General features: G+C 41.3%; 1 protein-coding gene across 1 annotated transcript in view; it reads left to right on the top strand.

Moving 5' to 3' along the window:
- The window catches only part of LOC104963448 (mono-ADP ribosylhydrolase 2), a 94873-nt gene extending 82829 nt beyond the window's left edge, over positions 1–12044 (top strand). Inside the window, exons 9-11 of the mRNA XM_010792038.1 lie at positions 8610–8648; positions 9069–9140; positions 10790–12044. Coding sequence (XP_010790340.1) covers positions 8610–8648; positions 9069–9140; positions 10790–10812 — 134 coding nt within the window. The 3' untranslated portion in view covers positions 10813–12044. The remainder of the gene's footprint in view (positions 1–8609; positions 8649–9068; positions 9141–10789) is intronic.
- Positions 12045–21187: the final 9143 nt, after the last annotated feature.

Genomic DNA, 21187 nt, shown 5'->3' with positions numbered 1-21187 from the left:
TTTTTTTAACGCTGGGACTCTGCCACAACCGCTCGCAGCTCACTATATGCGTGGCTCTGTGCAGAAAGCCCAGCTGTATCCACAAGTGCCATATGGTGCCCAAAAAACCCTGCTGCACATCATGTACCCTCGACAGATCCCCATGAAAAATGAGACTACAACAAATCCCCTTCTAATAACTGTTATGAGAATCGGTTTTATTCTCTTTTTTGAGGATGTTATTGATTTCTTTGTATTTTACTCCCTCAGTGGTAGGGCTTGTGTAACAGAACAACAAGCCGACACAAATGTCTCTCCTGTAATCCAGCAGACTTGCCACTGGCAATATCAAGGTGCAACACAATCATCGCACCACGGCGACCCTTTGTGCTCTCTTTTATGTTAGAGCATACAAACATACAAAAGCTTACAAAAAGAGGATTTTCTTAATAATCCTCTGCAAGTAAAAATATATTTTCCTGCTTTTTAGCAGCGTGAATAATTTATCCCAGGACTCATTGGTTTATTCCTCTCTGTGTTGCTGAAATGCACTTTGCATTTACGTCCCTTCGTCTCAGCAAAAAGGATTTCAAGCTTTGCCTAATTGGTTGTTTTGTGCCCTTTTGTCATTGCCTTTTGTGAACAATGGGATACTGGTGATGTAAATCTAATTCTGAAGAGCAATGCAGCCTTTCCTGTGGCAAAGACTTGTCGGAACACAATTAACTTTTGGCATTACACTGTATACAGTAAAAGTGAGTGGCTCCTCGGGGAGCAAGCTGCCACTGGCTGAAGACTTAGTGTTTTAAAAGCATGTTGCACCGACTGTGAAGGGACACAGCTACACCAATGGAAGCCCTGCAGAGGCAATGTGTGTGATGAAATTATGTATTTGATCCGTATTAATGCAGCCTTGAATTCCATTTGGCTTTGCTTCTCATGTTATAACTACATTCGACTTTTAGTTTTGACCGTTTCCTGGAGATTTCAATATGAAAAAGTTTCATTAAAATTGCTTGGAGTTTTTTCTCACCATTCTACAGCATGACAGTACCCTCCAACACATTGCTTATTGATGAGAACTGGACTCTGGTCATTTAGCTGGCGATAGCGAATAGACAAACAACGTGCACAATGTTCATTATGTTGCTCACCTCTGGCCCACAAGCCTACCTCAAAGAGAGAGGGGCCTCATCTAACAAGCTACAAGGGACATAGTCTTTCTGTCCTCCTTTGAAGCTCCTCTTTTGATCAGCTCTCCTGTCCCCTAACCTCTGTTGGGTTCACAAAGATGGCAAATGAATCAACTCGGAGCAGAGTGAGAATTTGTCAGCCAGCACAGATGCGGCAAAGATGTGATTGAAAAGTCTGGAACACATTTTAGTCTCCATCGCATACACATCCTTTAAAAACACACACATAAAGGCACGGAGTGATCAGTGATCTCTGAAACTGTTGCCTGTCTCCTGCAGGCAGCCGGGGAGATTTGATGGTAGAGCTACTTCAGTTAGACACAGCAGTAAACCCAAAGGAGATACCGACAATCGTCTGTGAAACTCAAACATAACAGCTGGGATTTGAAGTCTTTGACCCACTGAAATGCAAATATCACTAGTATTTTATTCACTAGTATTTTCAGACATTGACACCTTTCTCTAATTTCTCTTCACCGAAGAAAGATGAAGATACAATAAGATACTATAGATGACATTATAGACATCTCTAGACTGAGGTATATTTGTTATTTATACAGTATCTTTGTGAATGTATTTTCTTTAAAAACCTTTACTGAACCACAACACCTTTTTAAGAAAAATTCATTAATTAGAAATATAGCTGTTAGTTGAAGCCTTAATGATATTATACAGTTCAGTATGTTATGTCATATGGCTTTTGTTAAGCTTTGATAAGGAGGAAATTCATTAAAATAACTCATCATAGAAACTACTTAAATCATTTAAAATTAATTATTTAGTAGTACCTTGGTGCTGTGGTATATTCAGTTCATTAAGTTAGTATTTTAGTATTTATTATATACCTCTCTCTCTGTCTCACTTTGTGCTGACTCTTGGTTCCCCTGCTGAGATTTAGCTATAAAGCTGCTCTCTTGCTGACCTTTCAGTGACAGACAGCTGCTCTGCCAGGGCTTCCTGGTTCTCGCTGCAGTCTAGACTCACGCTTTGATTATATTGACCAGACAGATCCATGATCTCCGGCAGAAAACCTTGAGCTGCCCAGAAGAGGCATCGCTTCATAACTGCAGATCAGTCAGCTGGCCCGATCTGTTTCCTCAGCGGCACACAAACGTCACGCCGCCTGATGCTGCTCTGCCCTCGGATGACGCGTGTCACTTTTCATTGTGTCGCGGGGGTTAGCCAGATCACCTTTGTGTCAGGTTAGCACGTCCCCTGAAAACGATCTGTCTGCGCCTTGATAACGTAAACCACAATAAGAACTGAAGACAGAGGTGGGCAGCTTCCTGCAGGAGAGTCTAAAGATTATGTAAAGTAATTCAGCGAGTGATGAGAGAGGAGCAGGCCACCACTGACAGCAGGTTTAGCAGGTATGTAGGTCACACAGGGGGAGGCCTCTTTTGCATTTTTTTCCCTGCCATGTCTATTTTTGTTTTGTCTCCCTCTCACTTCTTCTCCCTCTTCTCTTAATCAGTTATTCACTTACTCCTTTCATCTCAGGGTGTCTCGGTGCTCTCGCTCTTAGTTATCTCGTGACTATTTTTCCCTAACTTGGACAGAGTGGGGAATAGAAAAAAAGAGAGATCAAGAGTGAGAGACATTGCCAGTGGAGACATTCTTTACTGGCTTTCGTGGTTCTTTCAACGTGTCGCTTCAATGAGTGGCCGGGGGTCCTTTTCCAATCGCTTTTTTTGGCAACACATATTGTGAACCGTGCCCCCCCAACCCCCCCCCCCTCTTATTCTTGCCATCTCTCCTGCCCTCTAATCATCTTCTCTTTCTCTGAGCTGTAGCTTAACCTTGGAGCAGATGGTGTCCTGTTCTCTTTTCACTCATTCGGAGTACTCTGTTTTCTCATCTTGTCAAGCATGGCCCAGGCCTGTGTAATGAGCTTGGGCCCTTTCAGCCTGTTTAGGGGACCCTGACCCAAGTTGGAGCCGCCCCTCAACAGCCACCACTGCAAGGTTACCTAAACCCGCAAGGGAGCACAATGCTACTTATAGTGTCCACAACCCCTTGGCCTTTTCTTAGCGAGAAGAAAGGCGGAATATTAATAAGGACTCTTGGCTTTTCAGGGGAAAAGCAGCGGAGAGGGGCGGTCAGAGTGTTTATTGAGCAGACTTGTTTTCGTCTCCTTAGCCTGCAGGTCACAGCCCGGTGCACTTTAATTGGCTCGGATTGTTAGACAGTGTTCCATCTCATAGCAAAGAAAACTCCCGCTATCAAACGCTGACCCCCGCCTCCTTACAATATCCTATTTTTTCCTGTTGTGAGAACGGCAAATCATAGCTAAGCTTTCTCTACAAACTTAACATTAACATATGAAAATGGGCTGCTTTCCACATTTACCAGCTCCTTAGTTCTTTTGGTTGGGCACTTGTTGAGTTCCACCCGCTCTTGTTTTGCTCGAGCGGGGAGATGTCTTTAATTATCTTTGCAGTAGACATATTAGCCTCAAAGCTATTAGTCCATGCAAAGTTCAATGAGGGGCTCTTTGATACTTGTTTAATATACATGGCTCAATGCAGACAAGGCACAGGTCCCTCAAAGACCACCCGGTCGACATGCTGAAATGAATTCTGCTCAATAGACACTGAAATTGACCTTGACATTTTTCTGTGTTATTCTCTCAAGATAAAATGCTATTGAGCGAGCAGCAGCCCTCCGCCTGTTCCATAAAAGCCACAGAAACAAAAAGACCTTTACTAGAAATTTGATTCACTCGAGCAAAATAGAAATACTTAAGGCTATCAGTTAAAGACCTTTTGTCAGAAGTGTTTTCTCAATTTTATTTGTGCATACTCGAGAGGCCACTTAGATCAAAGAAACGGAGAAAGGCTGGGAAATGAAATACGGTTTGAATGGGTTTCAGCAGCTCCCACGCTGAGATAGCGACGGGTCGTGTCCGTTGTTTTGTGGCAGCAGCTGGACACCTGTGGGAGGGGATCAAAGCTGCAGGACCTGTTCAGAAACATCAGACCGGCCAACCGCGCCATGCTCCGGGGATCAAATGCACGGAAGAAATTCTCCTGGGGAACTGACTCTGTAGGGCACGGACACTTCTACGACTCCATCGATTTCTATTCTTCTCCCGCTCAAGAAGAGAGGATTTGAATTAAAAGACAGTGAGATGTCCTGTGGCTGAGGGACAAAAGGATCCTCCTGTTCAGCCCCAGGCTCCTGTCTGCAACATTAAGCAGAGACGGCTTCCCATGATGCCATGTGGGTGACCCACAGGGACAGCTTCCCTGTCGGCTGACTGAGCCACAATGACAAGAACATTAAAAGTAGTGTGAAAGCAGAACTGCTGCTGAGGGGGACAAATGCTCATCGAGGATGATGCAAAACACTGAAAAAGGTGTATCATACTAAAGCTAGATGAAGTAAAAAGTCCATTTCATTTAATAATGTCATGCTTTAAAATCTTAACTTGCCACTGCTGTCCAGTTCAAACTCATTTTCCAAACTCATGGTGGAATGCTGTGAGGCAGTTTACTAATGCTGACCAACAAAACAATAACCACCTCTTGTCTAATAAATGAATGGAAGGTGGGGGGATGTAATTTTCTGCTTGTCTGCATACGAGGCTGACTTATGCCTAACTCTCTTCCTTCCTCTCATCTGTGCAGATGTGAGCACGCACGCACGCACGCACGCACGCACGCACGCACGCACGCACGCACGCACGCACGCACGCACGCACGCACGCACGCACACACACACACACACACACACACACACACACACACACACACACACACACACACACACACACACACACACACACACACACACACACACATCCTCCCCCCTCTTGAGCTACTAAGGGTTTTTCTCTGAAGGATATTTTCACTGAACCTCTGAAAGGCTGAAGTGACAAGAAAATAAATTAAGTTGAAGAAATGTTTAAAAGTTAAGGAGTGTAAAAGTTTGGTAGATGTTTTCAATGTATTTGATCTCCTGAGGGGTCACTTTTCACTAATATGTTATGGAAACTTCACGTCACGATGTTTCAGAGAGGAAAAATAAACAGATTATAATGTGTGTGTGAAATGCAGATCGGATACCCTTTTGAGGTTGATCTTCATGGAGCAAGGTCATGCATGTTTTAGTGTTATCCTTGAGAAACAATAGAGTTTGATTATTGTGTGCCCTCTTTCTCTAGACATCCACATCACCCATGCAGTATACAAATACAGTTTGGATGCAAACTGGTAATTTACACACCAAAATGGAGGGTGGGAGGCACCACTGGTGTAAGCTGTCTAGTTTCCTGCTGAGGGAGTCAATTCAGTCGACTGTTTTTCTGTTTTCCTTATCAGCCCTCTGTGGACCGACCCTCTCCTTCACCAGAAACCTTGACAGAGGCCCGTTTTTCTCTCTCCCCCATCTTGTTTATGTGTTTACCACAGCACACTCACATCCTCCCTAAATGATAGCCCCTCCACTGACAGCACACAGGAGTGAAATTAGAGAGCAGACATCCCCGCTCTGCTGTTCCTTCAAGCCTCAGGCAGCCAGGGGAGGCTGGGGCAGCAATCAATTGAAATTCTGAGCTTTTTGGCTTCGTCTTGATCAGTGCTGGATATTAGAGGAAGAGGATGTTACCGTAGCACCCAGACTTTGTTGTTATATCACCTGAGAGACGGGAAGAAAGCAGCATCTGGAATGAGGCCAGTGCTTCAGTGAGCTGCGGCATACACATGCTAAAGGCAGACATGATGGAGGGTCTGTTCCTGTCACAACATCAGGCACATCCCTATCAGCTTTAATATCCACAACATGTGGAAAAGTGATAATTCATGGCATATCATTTTATGTCTATGCATATTTTAGCACATCCCTCTTGATGCCATACGCCTGGATCACGAGCACAATGTGCTACATCGTATCTGTACATGTTTCCTGTAAATGTATTCCATTACCGTGATGATCTGAATCTGGTGGTAAACCTGCTTCGTTCATTAATGTATAATGAAGCAGGAAAAGATTAAAGGATATCTCAGGGTTGTGACAACATGCTTCCTGTTCTCCTGAGCTTGGCCATGTCTGTCACCTGTGATAACATTGTACTCAAAGTAATTGCTGATACCTGGGAACACAATGACATGACTTCAAAAGCAGGGGGTGATACAGAAAGTTGTCATAAAAAGTACGGTACACAAGTTTCAAGATAAAAAAAGACATAGTATACATGTCATAACAAAATGTCATCCTATATAGTACAAAAAAATGAAAACAGAAAAACAGGCTAGCTCAGCTGGTAGAGCGGCCATCACATGTACCGGTACATCTTTCATGTCAACCCCTCTTGTTTAATAAATCTAAATGTCATAAAAAGTCCTATAAAAATGTTTGTCAAAAAGATAAAACATAAAACATTTTTCATGGCATAAAAATATCCATACTAGTATTTTATAGTATTTCATAAGAAACTAAAAAGTAGTTTAATAAGTCATAAAAAGTCATAAAGAATGTCCTGGTATACATTTAAAAAACAATATAGTCATTAAAAGAAATGATATAGCACACTATACCAGTAGTTTCTTAACTCTTTGGGCCAGGAACCCTCAGCCCTAAACAGTAGGGCTGGAGCTGTAGACATGCAATTGTTAATGATAGAGCACAGTTTACTGAATAATGGAAGATTATTTCGCTGACCTATGGACCCCACTTTCAGGTCCCCTTCTTCGTTAATTAAGATGTTAATTCCTCGTGTGAACAGTTCTGCCTCAGATCAAACGTTTAAAAAATGAATACAGAGTGATATTTGTGTAGCTAGATCCTTCATGCTTTTTAGCAGTCCCTAAATCCCAGTAGGTCTCAGAGAGGAGACATTTCCTGCCCAAGTGTTGCAACAGATGAAATCACTTCTCTGTTGAAGGAGCATTGTAGTGTACGTTACCCGTGGCTGGCAGCACATTTCCAGCAAGGCAAAGGTGGTACAGTATGCCCAAGCTGTCTAACACAACACAATGTAAATGCACCCTGTTAGCCAATACTCTTTAGAGTGGAAGCAAATGTTGCATAGTGCCACATAAAAGATTACAATCACCTATCACCATTTATTTTTGGTCCTTACTATTGTTTTCTTGGTCTTCAAATCATATTTTTATATATGACAGCCATAATGAACTACTGTGTTACTTCACATATAAATATTATGCAAAATTAATTGATTATCTCTTCTACATTAAACCCATATAACACTGTTATTAGAAACCCATATTACACATGAATACACCCCTATTAAAGCCCGATTACATTGTTATTACACCATTATTACTATTATATATATTATTATATTGTTAGATGTTGCCCTGTTAATACATCCATATCACACCTGTATTACACCTATAATATACCCATGTTAGAACCATGTTACACTGTTACATCCATATTACACCCATGTTACACTGTTGTTACACCTATTACACATGGACACAGCCTGTAAATGACTGTATCCCCAACAATACAGACATCATTTAAAAGTAAAATGTCCTCTTTCATCTGTTATATCTGTGTGCTATTGTCATGTGTGTGTAGGGGGTTGGGGGGGTCGATTGAGTGTATCTAATATTTGATGTCTTCTTATGGCTGACTGTGAGCGTTCTGTTTTAAAATAAAATACAATATATATTGAAAAATAAACAATAACCTCTTCCATGGTACATGAACCCAAACCTGCAATTACAATCAAGAAACCAGCGTTACAAGGAATTGAATTAGCTTGATCGCAGAGTGGTTAGTTTACATACAGAACATTGATAAAACTTTGGATTCTCCACGTTCCTCTATCACGCTTAAGCAGTTGTATTTGTTTACATCATCTCCGGTCCGCCTGGGGAGAGCAGTTCTTTTTATGGCGTGCTTTGTTTGGATGATTGTTGTTGCAAAGAGGGGAAGCGGCACGGTTTGCCCAGGGAGTGACGAGGAAGAAGGAGTCGTGCGACTTGAGATGTAACGGGGAGGATGGGGGGGGGAGAAGGATGTGTGTGAGGGGGAGTCTCAGGCTGCCTTACAGGGATGGCAGTCTGTAATTAATTTTGCATGCGTCTTTCTCCCTCCTCGCATTTGTTTTCTTCTTTTGTGTAGAATAACTCTTTAGGAAGGCGCTACATTTCCAGGGACGAGAGACTGTTAAACATCACGACACATTTCAATGCAAGGCCATGAGGATGAAGTTGGTCATAAAATAGAAATTCTCAATGTTTTATGATGATCTACTTTTTCTCGAGCAGAAAGTAATTTGATTAAAATATATAAATATATACAGTGTATATATATATATATATATATATATATATATGAAGCAAATTAATCTTGCACAGGTGATTACTTTGACTAATACCTAAGATTTGTATCAACAACATCTGCATGCAAGAGTGGACATCAGAGATGAGTTACATGTCTGTATCTGTGTGCTCCACATTGCAGATGAATCTGAGACGAACAGCACTGAAACCAGCAATGGAGGTGAGTACAGGTCACGTTTCTCCTCATGAACCCTCCAGTCTGTGTGCTGTGACGAATCGCTGAAATCCTGCCACTGAACAGAAACCTCCCCGCCGCCTGCTCACACATCCCTTCCTCCATTTCTTGCTTTCCTGCCTCTGCTACACTCGGCTGGATATGTCTGTCAACATAGCTGCCTGCATTCAAATATATCGCAGTGCTTGTTAGCGTTCTGATTATATGTATAGATGCTCCAAAAAAGTCTGTTTGAAAAAGTTGTTGCTAGTTACATTATAACTATAAACCCACTCGCCTTGATGGGCAGAGAGTTTGTTGATTGGTAAATTGAGGCTTTCTGCACAAGAAGAGGCCAGCAGCTTGATTATCAAAGCCTCTCCTCACATTTCCCCCTCTCTATTTCTGTTCTCTACTCTCCCCTAGAGGAGATGAAAGATCCTGTGGAGAGCTCAGAAGAACCTGATTTCATTCTTACTGACAGCATTCAGTCCAAAGGTAATGGCGCTCTTATCTCGCACACAATCTATTTAGGAACGATTTGTTGTGAGCGGCCACAGCTGCTGAATTAGAAATCCCTTTATCCAGAGGGCCCTCAGCGCTGAGCAGCTGAGTGCTACCCAGTTCCACCCTCCTCGTCTCCTCTCCCTCTGTAGGGGCCATATTGTAGGATATTTTGGTATAAACGTGTCAGCACGTCTTTGGAGATTGAGTGTGATAAATGGCCTGCAAACTATACTATCAGACATTTAATAAATCAAGTGTGCAATGCATATTATTTTAACATGCAGCCTACACAGGCTGTAGGGGCAATAATCATGCCAATAAATCATATTTGATAAGGATACCACACTGTTGTTATTCTCAGGGCTCCGCTGAGATTTAGGGCAATAAGACAGCGTGTCATTTGTATTTGTTCTGTGTGTGGCTCTATAGAGTTGTTCAGCCAAAGAATGGGATTCAGACTTTGGCGGTGTAGTTCCCAGGTAGAAAAAAATAATCATTAAGCAACTGTTGTGAACAGATTGTCAGGGTTGAATAAATAGGACGGGCAAGCAGCATATGAAATAACTTGGCAGAGCGGGTGGGGTGGTGGGGAAAGGAGAGAGCTTAAACAATGCCAGACAGAGCGCCAGATAAGAAAAAAGCTTGTTGTCGAACAAGCGTGTGGATCAGGGTGTTCTGCCGTATAGAGAGCTGGGTGGCCCATAGTGTGCAGTTAAAATGAGCCGTGGAGTAGCATCCAAACACTACAGACGTCCTGTTTTCTGAACAGAGATGCTGGGTTGTTTTATCTTAAAAAGACTCACATTAGAACAGGATTAGCCTCAGTGTCCAAAAGTCTGTTTATCCATCTGTCTGTCACACACGGTATCAAGATCATCACAGATACAATTTTGACAAAACGTTGCCCTTTATTGCCTTTTATAGATACATGCTACAACATTCTGTGTACTGTTATTTACTAACAGGTAGTTTGGTACCCATTTTGGACCGATGAAAGTATCCTATAACCAATCACTGTAGTTAAGGGACATTTGCTGGAGATAATTATTGCTTCAAAAAGTGAAGAAAAGCAGGATGCTTTCGGCAATCCCATTTAACTTTCCAAAATAAACATTTTCTTTCCACTAACTTAGGCAAAAAATGACACAATTGCATTTGTCCCATAGACAGATCATCACTATGAAATATCCTTTTTGATTGAAAGGATACCATGGGCTATAAAGCCAACGTATACATCTTTACATGTTACCATTATTTCTAGTAAGGCTTTGAGAAGCAAAGTCATTTATTGCCATTTCTTCTTAGCAAAACTGATAAATCAATAAAATCTCACAACTAAGAAACTCGAAACATGGAATATTTTTGCCAGTTTTGCTTGAAAAATTACTTCAAATTAATCTGCAACTATTTCCATATTTGCATGATTGTTATTTCCGCTCTAATTCCAGTTCATTCTGTGGTGTGCAATCATCACTTCTAACAGAGATTGTTCATTAAAGTCCCCAACCACTTCCCAAGTAAGAAATGGTAATACGGTAATATTGCAAAGAGTAATATTAAAGAAAAAGTATTGTGTATTTAATGTAAGAACCAGAAATCCAGCCGTGCAAAATCTAAATTCAGACTTGTTCTCCTTCCAGACACTGTTGAGAAGAAAGAATAAGCAGCCGAAGGACGGACAATCGACCTCATCTGACAGCCAGCAAAACTGTGCGAAGGCCCCCCCCTCCCCCGGTGTCAGGAGGCTCATGTCAGCATGGCCCCGGACAACCAGTCACTCACAAGATGCTGACATCCCCAACTTCATTTAGCTTCTTCCCTCCCTCTTAAGAAACTACTCATCCCTGAAGTATGTGTGTACTATATGTATATGTATGTACAAAAACCTTACCATAGGACTTGAACATATCAACCCGTTAAGATGAGCCATACCTCACTGTGTGTCAGAGTCATGTATCATTTAGAGATAAAGCAGGTTCAAGTCTCTTTCTGTGATCTCCCCCCCCCCTCTGAGGGAGCATGGTGAGTCTGTCAGAGGACCCCCCCACCACACAGCTCCTTACATCCAGGCTGGGTGATGCTTAACATCTACTGTCCTTTTGTTCTCACAATGCCAAACAGTCATGACGACATTCAGCAGTGGAATACCTGACAACACGCTGACACCTGCCATGTCTCCTCACACACTTCTGCAGCCCCATTGTTTAGTCAAATCAGAGCCTTGATTCTGACCACAGTCTGTAAGGCGGCAGTCATTCCCCAGCCGTTATCTGTAAACATCACTGATCGATCTGCGCCGCCGCTGTTACTGCAGCTTGACTCGTATAACCAAGAAACTCCATCAAGGCCAACGTACACTAACCAGGAAATGAGTGTCTGTTAACAAATCAATTGGTTCTTTTCCCTCTTTTTCTTTGCAGTTTCCAGTGCATGCCAGAAAAAATTGCTTTGAACTTCATCCCACATTAACAGGAATTACAGTCCTCTTCGCTTTTGCTTGTCTTCTTATCAGATTGTCTATAATTGTATTGAAGGAATCTGCCTTATTTCATATCAAACTATTGAAATCACAATCACAGACCTAAGGAGGTGGTCAGAGTATGGATTCTTGGTGGTGTATTGCTTGCAGATGATTTGTAATTTTAAGTACGTCATGCGATGGCTAATGCCTGTTAAAGGTCTCTTGTGTTTCCCTCAGTTGATTTTAAAACATGCTTTTGGTTTCTTTTTAATGTTGGTATGACTCATGAATATTTTTTCAGTGGTGCCATACTAAAGATCCGATTCATTGAAGTTCTACGAAATGATGCCTTCATACTTTCGATGTTTGCTTTGCTAAACTATAACTGAAACAACTAATAAAATGTAAAGGTGGAAGCCATGTCTCAGCTTTTAATGTGCCTTGTCATGTGTCTTGTTTCATATAAGATTTTATTTATTTTTTACTCATAGCTGGTAGAATTAATGTTCCCTTTGTTCTTACATGTTACATGGAACCACTGTGTGTGAAGGAGCGATCACTTGTGTGTCTCCGGGCAGACAAACAATTAGTCTGTCCTGTGATCTGAAGCCCTGCTGCCTCTCTGGCCCTCAGGCTCTCTTCTGTAACAAATGAGGAGAGATATCTCTCACCCCAGAGCACCCCCCCCTCTCTGCCCCCTCCCTCTGGGATGCTCACTAATGACCAGAGACCTCACAAGGAGTTTATCAAAGACTCTCCAGAGCAGAACAATTTATCAATCATCTCTCTAATCTCGAAAATAATGTTAGCTTAGCACCTTTTCAAATATTAGGTAAATGTTTATTTATCCTCTGAATCTCTAAACTCACATGTCATTGGCTGGACTGCCTTAGGTTGCATCACTACTGTATATGTTTTAATAATTAGACATATTATCCAATATATACTTTAAAAAGTGTGAATATTGGCACCACTTGTTGCAGTGTAAACAGCAACAGGGCACTAGTTTGGATACTCATTATCCAACAAGCAAAATCATATCAATCAGAAGCTGGAAACAAACCTGAGCAAAAGCCTCAGGTTTATAAAAGCTGGAATTCTACCAAATACCTTTTTACACCAACATAGAAATGTTTTTGTCTTCATGGGATGCAAATATTCATGCAACGCACACTGGGCTTACAGCCTGGTATCCTGGCAACCACTGACCTCCAGCACGGACACAGGTACTTGCGTGTTCCTTTAGCAAACACATGTGGACAGTCATCAAAAAGAGTTTGCCCTTCTTATTTAGACACATTGCCCGAAAAGAGAAGGAAAGCGAAGAAAATACAGTTTGATGTGATGAAGGAAGCACAGCTACAGTAACTCTACTCTATCAGAGTGATGTGAACTTCAGGTGAACTGCAGCCTAGCAAAACCACTGAGTCTAAAATAATAACTAACCTTTCACTCACAGGCCATCACATTATATTGCTGCATGATTAATGTCGAAATATAAATATTCTCCCATTTGAACATGTGACTTTGGCGATTCTAAATCCCAGTTATATCATAAAACGTGTTTAAAAGAATGGTGCTACGGTGATGAACAGCCACTGGCTAATGATAAGAATCGCTCATTGCATGCTCTCATCTTGAGACTGTTAACAGCATATTATCCAGATGGGACAGACTTGCTCCAATTTGGTCGGATCAGAATTCACTTTCAAACCTCCTTATTATGGGGTAAACAATTGCCAAGTGTGTCCCTGTATTTATTTCAGAGCCTTCCATGGGGCAAATTAATGAGTAAAGTTTTCACAGTACACTATTTATACATTTATGATAACAATTGAAGCCGCAGAACCAGAGGAATGTTCTCTATTATTCCATGCATTTTTCTTCTTCTCCTCCTTTGTCCTAGCCTAGCGACTACATTACACTTCATGAGGCTCGGCACTTTCAGGTTTGTTAAGCTGAACGTTTCGAATGAAGCGTCGAGCAGACAAGAGGAGTGGGTCACAAGCTGTACAATTAGAAGCTACATAAGAATGATTATTTAAGGCAATTTGTCTGGAGGTTTGGGCCTTTTCTTTGAGGCCTTTACTTGATAGCTCTCATTGTGTAGAGATGAACAAGTAACAAGGCGAGAGATGCAACAAAGACCCCCCAATGGAATTGAATGATGGGTGTGCTGGTTAGAAGGTATGACATATGGTCACCAGGACACTCCTAGACTTCTAATCTATAACAAAGCAAATCTAGTCCAACACACAAAAAAAAGATGAATTCTCAACATGTTCTTTTCCATCCCACAACTGGAAACGTATCAACAAGCATCATGCCTTTCACCAGAAATGTATCAAAACAATTTGATTTAAACATTATCCTAAAAAGGAACAACATTCCACTCTTGTAATATTGTTTTCATAGCCTATGATGACAAAAAGGCATCAACAACAAGTTTCTCATCTGTTGCAATGAAAAACAAGTTTCATATCGCTTTACCAGCTACCACGTTTATGTTCCATTAACTTGTCGCACGGCAAGCGATGTCAGGAGTGATTGTCCCTGGAACGGAGACGGTTTAAATTTTAATGACTTCATTTAAATGTTGCATGTCAGAGCTGAGGGTTCCCTGAACCTGAGCAGTGGGTAGTGTCAGGGGAAAGAGCTTAATCGCATAGGCTTGCTGCCACGCGCCTGCTCCACGGCATATAAAACACTTCAGTTCTAAAATAACAAACCCCCTATTTCACAAAACAGCCTGCCGTCCTAGTTTACACCTACAGTAACGGTGTGGTATTTTTAGGCTTACATTGGAGTGGGGAGGCTGAAATTGTTCACTCACACAGAAAAAACATCAGGCACTGCGTCAGTTTCTACACATTAAACACACCATAAACACATGACGCATGTGTTGAATGACCTGCGTGGTTGCCATGTTTTTGTCAGTTTCTATCTGACAGGCCTTATCAAGCGGCTGCGTTCTGATAGGAAGTGATGTGCTCCATTTATTCTATTTTCCAGATGAAAGCTCTTCTTATATAAACATGCATTACCATGTTCCCTCTCCTGTTCTCTCTCCTGCTGCTAACTCCCCCCGCCCCCCGTCTTCCTCCCTCCCGCCACAGTACGGCTGACCCGGCGCCACACTGGCTGTTAACAAATCAACAACAAATTGGAGAAAAATAATGCAAGCTCCAAAGCTTTAAATCCCAGCACTAGATAAGCTGCCTTTATCTGAATAACAGTGTTTGTCCTTCATGAAAATGCATCGCCCCCACAAGAGGCAAAGGCTCCTCACTATAGGTGAACTAAGCCGAGATAAACACTCTAATTAGGATGAAAATTGACGCCATTCATTATGGATGTCGGTCTTCAAAGGCAGCGGGAGCCACTGAAATGTTGAAAGGAAATTGACTTGCAGCGTAGCTAGTTTACTTTGAACAATTGAGAATACGTCGATCAAACTCCAGCAGCACAAGACGTTATGCAGATTACATTTGTAGTCTGGCTGAAAAAGCACGCTCGTCTCGTGCTCAATACCCCTCGTGACAATAGAACGGAGCAGAAAGAGGATTAATAAACTAATTCTATCTCTCTCCCTCTAATTATTAACTTGAAAATGCATATTGAGGTGATATGGCAAATGCTAACCCTTATTGTGGCTACAGTAGAGCACGGGTAAGACATAACATGAAGTATAAAGTTATCCATTCCAATTCAAGTCTGCTTTTGTGATCACTGAGCGGCAAACAGGGCTGAGGGGAGAAGCTCTCTGATGATTTTTCCCATCAGTCTGCTCAGAATAACAACGCAGTGATATTTCACATGAGCAACATCCACTTGGATTCATTTTATCGCTGTTTTGAGGACAAATCACAGCTTGCTTCAGTGTGAAATTTGGATTGTGAAGCTAATGTGTGTGCAAGGGCTGTGTAGCAGTTACTTTATTTTGCAGACTTCTGGGTCGAACTGCTTGCCACAAAGACTGAAAACAGCAGCAGAGGCAAAAATAGGGTCCTGTGTTAAATGCAATTAAAGACCCATTAACAATATCTGGTAAAAAAACTCAGCATCATTCTTTCTTAATTGTCCTCATTAGCCAATAGGTTCAAGCTTTTATGTTGTTTAACAAGCTTCTATTTGGATAACTAAACAAATACATACAATGTCTTGGTGTGCAGTATTCTCTTTTGGGAGAGGATAAATGGAGAAAAGATTGAAATGATTACATTCCTTTTAAGGACACTAATAAACTAAGTGCATTGGGGAAGGCATAAGACTCACACTGTTGCTCCCCTTGTTAACAACTTAACTTCAGAAGTCATTAAAAATGTTGTTTTTCTAACCACAAAAAACCCAGAGAGCCTAATGAATAAAAATTAAAAGCTACAGCTCTAAATTGCTCAGTAATTAAATTGGACATTAATAAATGCATTAGTCCTGTTTGGCTACAGCTTTGTAAGCAGTTTGGTTACGCAGATGTTCTGTCACTCATTACCGCTAAATGTCACCTGGATCTTAGTTTCCAGGGATTCAGGGAATGACTCAGCAATGCAGAACTTTTAACTTTTAAATCAAGCTGAGCGGAGTGCAGGGTTTACGCTGGAGCCCTGCTGCTTTTCACTCCAGTCATCTAATGTGAAGGCACTTAAGTGATCAAGATAGAACAGAAGAGAAGCTGGGGTCAGATGTAGAAACGTTGTTCATTTTCATAAACTCAGCAGGAGATTTGTTTTAAATAATAGAAAGTTGTCTTTTATATACCCAAATGGTTGAAGATACAAAATGGGACATGTATTTGTAAAATCAATGGTTTCAACATTGGAAGTTGCGTAACGGTGAAAACACCAAAGCTTTGATACATACCGCTTTAAACTATGTCAAAATGTGTGATGCCTGGTCGCATGCTCCAAAGAAGTAGAAGCAACTCATGTCATCTTTTAATACAATCTAAATGTGCAGTCATCAATTATAACAACATTAAAAATAAGAAACAAACTGATGAAACTCAGAGGCAGTAAACATTGTACTGCCATCTGATATTCATTATGTCTGCTGTCACCCTTTAGTTTTACATTAGCCCTGTTACTGTGTCGCCAACCAGTCTGTGTTAGTCCGTGTGCATTTTGATAGATGTTTATTGGATTAAAATCAAAATGGCAAAAATGAGAAAACAGCTGCAGCGCTGGGTCTAACCTGCAGTAACAGCTTTTTTTCTTTTCTTTGCTAAAGCCACCAACTGAAGGTCTGACTCCCTGAGCTGCTGCCTGCTTTCCGCCTGGCAAAGTATTCTCCAGAACAAAACAGAAACATGAGCGGTTTTACTCGTTTCTGACATTTTGGATTTATATAAACTATCAAAATGTACACTGGTTCTGTCATTTCAACATGATTGAAAAGCTTGCTGTTGCCTCACGAGGAAACACTGGTAGACCTACGACAAGACAGGAAGTGCCGGGGCTAGCTGCTTAGCGTGCTAATTTAAGTAGGTATCTCTGTAAGAGGTCCTTTGATGTTTTGGGGGGGGGTTCCCTATAGTGTGTTTTAGTGCATGTAAATGGACTGCAATGGCTAAAATCCCGAAGTTCCCTCCAGAGGGAGTTTCCAACTTATACAAATACACTTATAGGCGCATTCACACCAAGTTCTTTTCCCACAATAGTTCACGAGAACTCAGTTCATGAGAACTCTTTTAGTTCTGATGAACTAAAGCAGATCGCGTTCACACCGCAATGAGTTCCTGGGGGTGGATTAGGCAAATGAAGCCGCTGACGTCACTTCTTCTTCTTCTGCTGCTTTGGGTTTACTGGCAGGCCGCAAACAACTTCACGGCATATACTGCCACCCGAAGTCCCCTGCCGGAAGTCCCCGGAGTTGGGGACTGGCTTCAGTAGAAGCTGCTGGGACTCCCAGCAGCTTCTACTGAAGCCTTCCGAGCAAACTTCAAACGTGCAGCAATGTTTTTTCTGGACAGCAGTCCACAGCTTCCTCCGTGGTGTCCTCCCATGAACTCCATTCTTGTTCAATGTTTTACGTATCGTAGATTCGTCAACAGAGATGTTAGCATGTGCCAGAGATTTCTTTAAGTCTCTAGCTGACACTCTAGGATTCTTCTTCACCTCATTGAGCATTCTGCGCTGTGCTCTTGCAGTCATCTTTACAGGACGGCCACTCCTAGGGAGAGTAGCAACAGTGCTGAACTTTCTCCATTTATAGACAATTTGTCTTACCGTGGACTGATGAACATCAAGGCTTTTAGAGATACTTTTGCACCCCTTCCAGCTTTATGCAAGTCAACAATTCTTAATCGTAGGTCTTCTGAGAGCTATTTTGTGCGAGGCATGGTTCACATCTGGCAATGCTTCTTAAGAATAGCAAATTCAAAACTGGTGTGTATTTTTTATAGGGCAGGGCAGCTTTAACCAACACCTCCAATCTCGTCTCATTGATTGGACTCCAGGTTGGCTGACTCCTGACTCCAATTAGCTCTTGAAGAAGTCTTTAGCCTAGGGGTTCACACCCTGCACTGTGAATGTTTAAATGGTGTGTTCAATAAAAACATGAAAACATATAATTGTTTGTGTGGTATTAGTTTAAGCAGACTGTGATTGTCTATTGTTGTGACTTAGATGAAGATCAGAACACATTTTATGAACAACTTATGCAGAAATTCAGGTAATTCCAAAGGGTTCACATACTTTTTCTTGCAACTGTATATCTGAGTTCTGATGAACTATTGTGGGAAAAGTACTCCGGTGTGAACGCGCCTATAGACTCACTGATATCTACTACTGTACGTCACAGAGGGAAAGCCTGTCCACTGATGCATTCATATCTTATATACTATAGAAGCCCACTGATTTGACTTTACAAAGTTACAAATATACCTGTACAGCTACACTGCCATATCATTCATTAATGGAGCTCCTCCTGCTGCATGTGGGTTCCTTTATTATTACCAGGTATGATAACATTGTACTCACAGAAACAAAATCAGGGAAACAGTACTAATACGATGTCTGACAGACACTGAAAAACGCTCTTCATTTGTCTGACACACACACACACACACACACACACACACACACACACACACACACACACACACACACACACACACACACACACACACACACACACACAGCAAATAACCCATCCTAGTACTAGGAGCAGTGGGGGGGGGGGCTGTGCCTTGCTCAAAGTCACCACGGCAGTCCACACTCCTTTTTTAAGTCTGGTCTGGGACTTGAACCTGCGAACCTACAGCATCCCTACTGAGCCACTTGATCCTAGGGTCCTCTGGAGGTGAGGCCCACTGGAAATCTGCCTCACTTTAACTGTGATTGAAGTGGTCAGAAGGTCGAACAGTGTGGTTTTATCTGGGGAGATCAGGAGTGCAGAGCCACATTTGTACTTTGTTGTATATTTCCAGATCCATTTACTCAAGTACTGTACTTAAGTAACATTATGAGATGATTGTGCAGTAGTTGAGTATTTCCATGTTATGCTACTTTATACTTCTACTCCACTACATTTAAAAGGGAAATAATGTTATTTTACTCCACTACCTTTAATCAACAGCTTTATCTACATTTAACAAAATGCATCTCTAAAATGTAACTAGTGGACTAACTCTTAGTCACAAAAGATTAAAAAAATAAAAATAGATACACACATAAAGGCAATTGTTCTGCCCAATGACTACTTTTACTTCTTCATTTAAGTTCATTGTGCTGATAATACTTTTGTGCTTTTACTTTAGTAAGATTTTGAATTCAGGTATTTTGACAATAATATATTGCTACTTTTTCTCAAGTAATAATAATAATAATAATAATGCATTACATTTTTTATTAGAGCGCTTTTACAAGTGCTCAAAGCGCTTTACAATTACACATTACACATATTAGACATGTAAGAGTCATTACTGTGGACATTACCCACAGGAGCAAATGCGGGTAAAGTGTCTTGCCCAAGGACACAACGGCCTGACGCAGTGGCATCTGAGTACTTCTTCCAACACTGTACATTTCCATAATCTACGAGCCAACAATTACTCCGACCAGGTGCTCTCTTTCCTTCCAATATAATACACAAACATAATACTGTACATCCGCTGCCGACCAAGTTTGAATACACATTTGTTCAAAAGCACACTGAAGGACAGAACTGTTCTAAAACAAACAATGTAAGACTGCAGACAGAATACCTGTCCTGGTGGATAGGAGGGGGTGCCGGCCGACCTCGTGGATGGTGGACAGGTCGGACAGGGTCCCACTGGGGGACAGACACTCACTCCTGGAGGGTCTCTTGTGAGGGTCCTGGAACGCCAGCTCTGCTGCTCCACAGCTGCAGTGCTGCTGGAAGAAGTCCTGCAGGAAGAACACCAGATGCATATCACCATATTCTTCATTTAGCATTTTATATTGTTAATTTATTGATTTCAATTTTATATGCTTTTGGCATTATCGTTGTTATTTGTTTAACCGTGTGAACAGCAGCTAAGGCAGCAAAACTGACCTGTGCTTTGATAGCTATGCATTCATATTTTCCTCATTATTTAAAAAAATCAGAGCATTGAGGTTTACATCGTTCAGTTTAGTTTGAAAACAGTGAAGAACAGTTTGTGCTTTACAGCATTAAAACATTGCATTGCTAACTTTACCAGTGGTCTACTATGGGATTAATTTTGTATCATAAAGATAAAGCAACACTTTCTCAGAATAAAGCAAAACTATGAGTTTAAAAGAAAAAAAAACTGAGTCAAGCAAAATAAAATAAATTTCAAAAATAAAACTATAAGTTGCAAACAAATCATTTGTGTAATCATGTAAACTATAAGTATTTTTTCTTTGTTTTAACATAGTTTTTTGTTTGCAGTTCTTGTTTCTTCTTTCTCAATGATCAGACTTTTGCTCTCGCTGCAGCTTTCTCTTTTGCTCCCTCATTTTTTGTTTGAGATTCTGACACAAACCTCCCAGGTGGGCGGGACTTTCAGGGGTGCGTCCCCATTGGCTACTCAGTTTTTGAGTGACAGCCCAGTCCTCCAGCGATTGTACAGTGCAGGTAGCTGCGGTGCGGTGGCCTGCCTGAGCGTGGATAGAACACCCCCAGAAGAACCAGCATTTCAATTATTATAATACTACAAGTGAAAATATATGTAAGTATTGATCATTTGTGTTGTTTTTGCTGTACTATACAGTCTGTTTCTTTATTGTGGTAAGTGAGAAGTAAAGCTGTGCTATGAAAGTTAGCTTTTGCTACCTTTAGATCCATAACAATGCAAGCTAAGTAGCCTAACAGTTAGCTACATAGCTAGCAGTGAGTGAGCGTTCAGACCTCCTCCTTTATTTAAAAATCTTTACTTTTTATACTTCAATTGTTTATTTGTTGTATCGAGTCCCCCCGTCAGTACCTGCGTCCAAAAGGGATGTTTCAATTGAGTCGGGAGGTAAATAAAAGTAATAGTTTAATCGCACAATTATTTTATTCGATAGTACCGAATATGAAACCGTCATAAGATTTGTCTAGTACTTTCGGACAACATCTCAGCCGTGTGCTTCAGTCAAACTCACACACGCGGCCA

This window comes from Notothenia coriiceps, unplaced genomic scaffold, assembly GCF_000735185.1.
Source record: "Notothenia coriiceps isolate Sejong01 unplaced genomic scaffold, NC01 NC01_scaffold00036251, whole genome shotgun sequence".
Lineage (NCBI taxonomy): Eukaryota > Metazoa > Chordata > Actinopteri > Perciformes > Nototheniidae > Notothenia > Notothenia coriiceps.
This window is presented reverse-complemented; position numbering and strand designations above follow the sequence as displayed.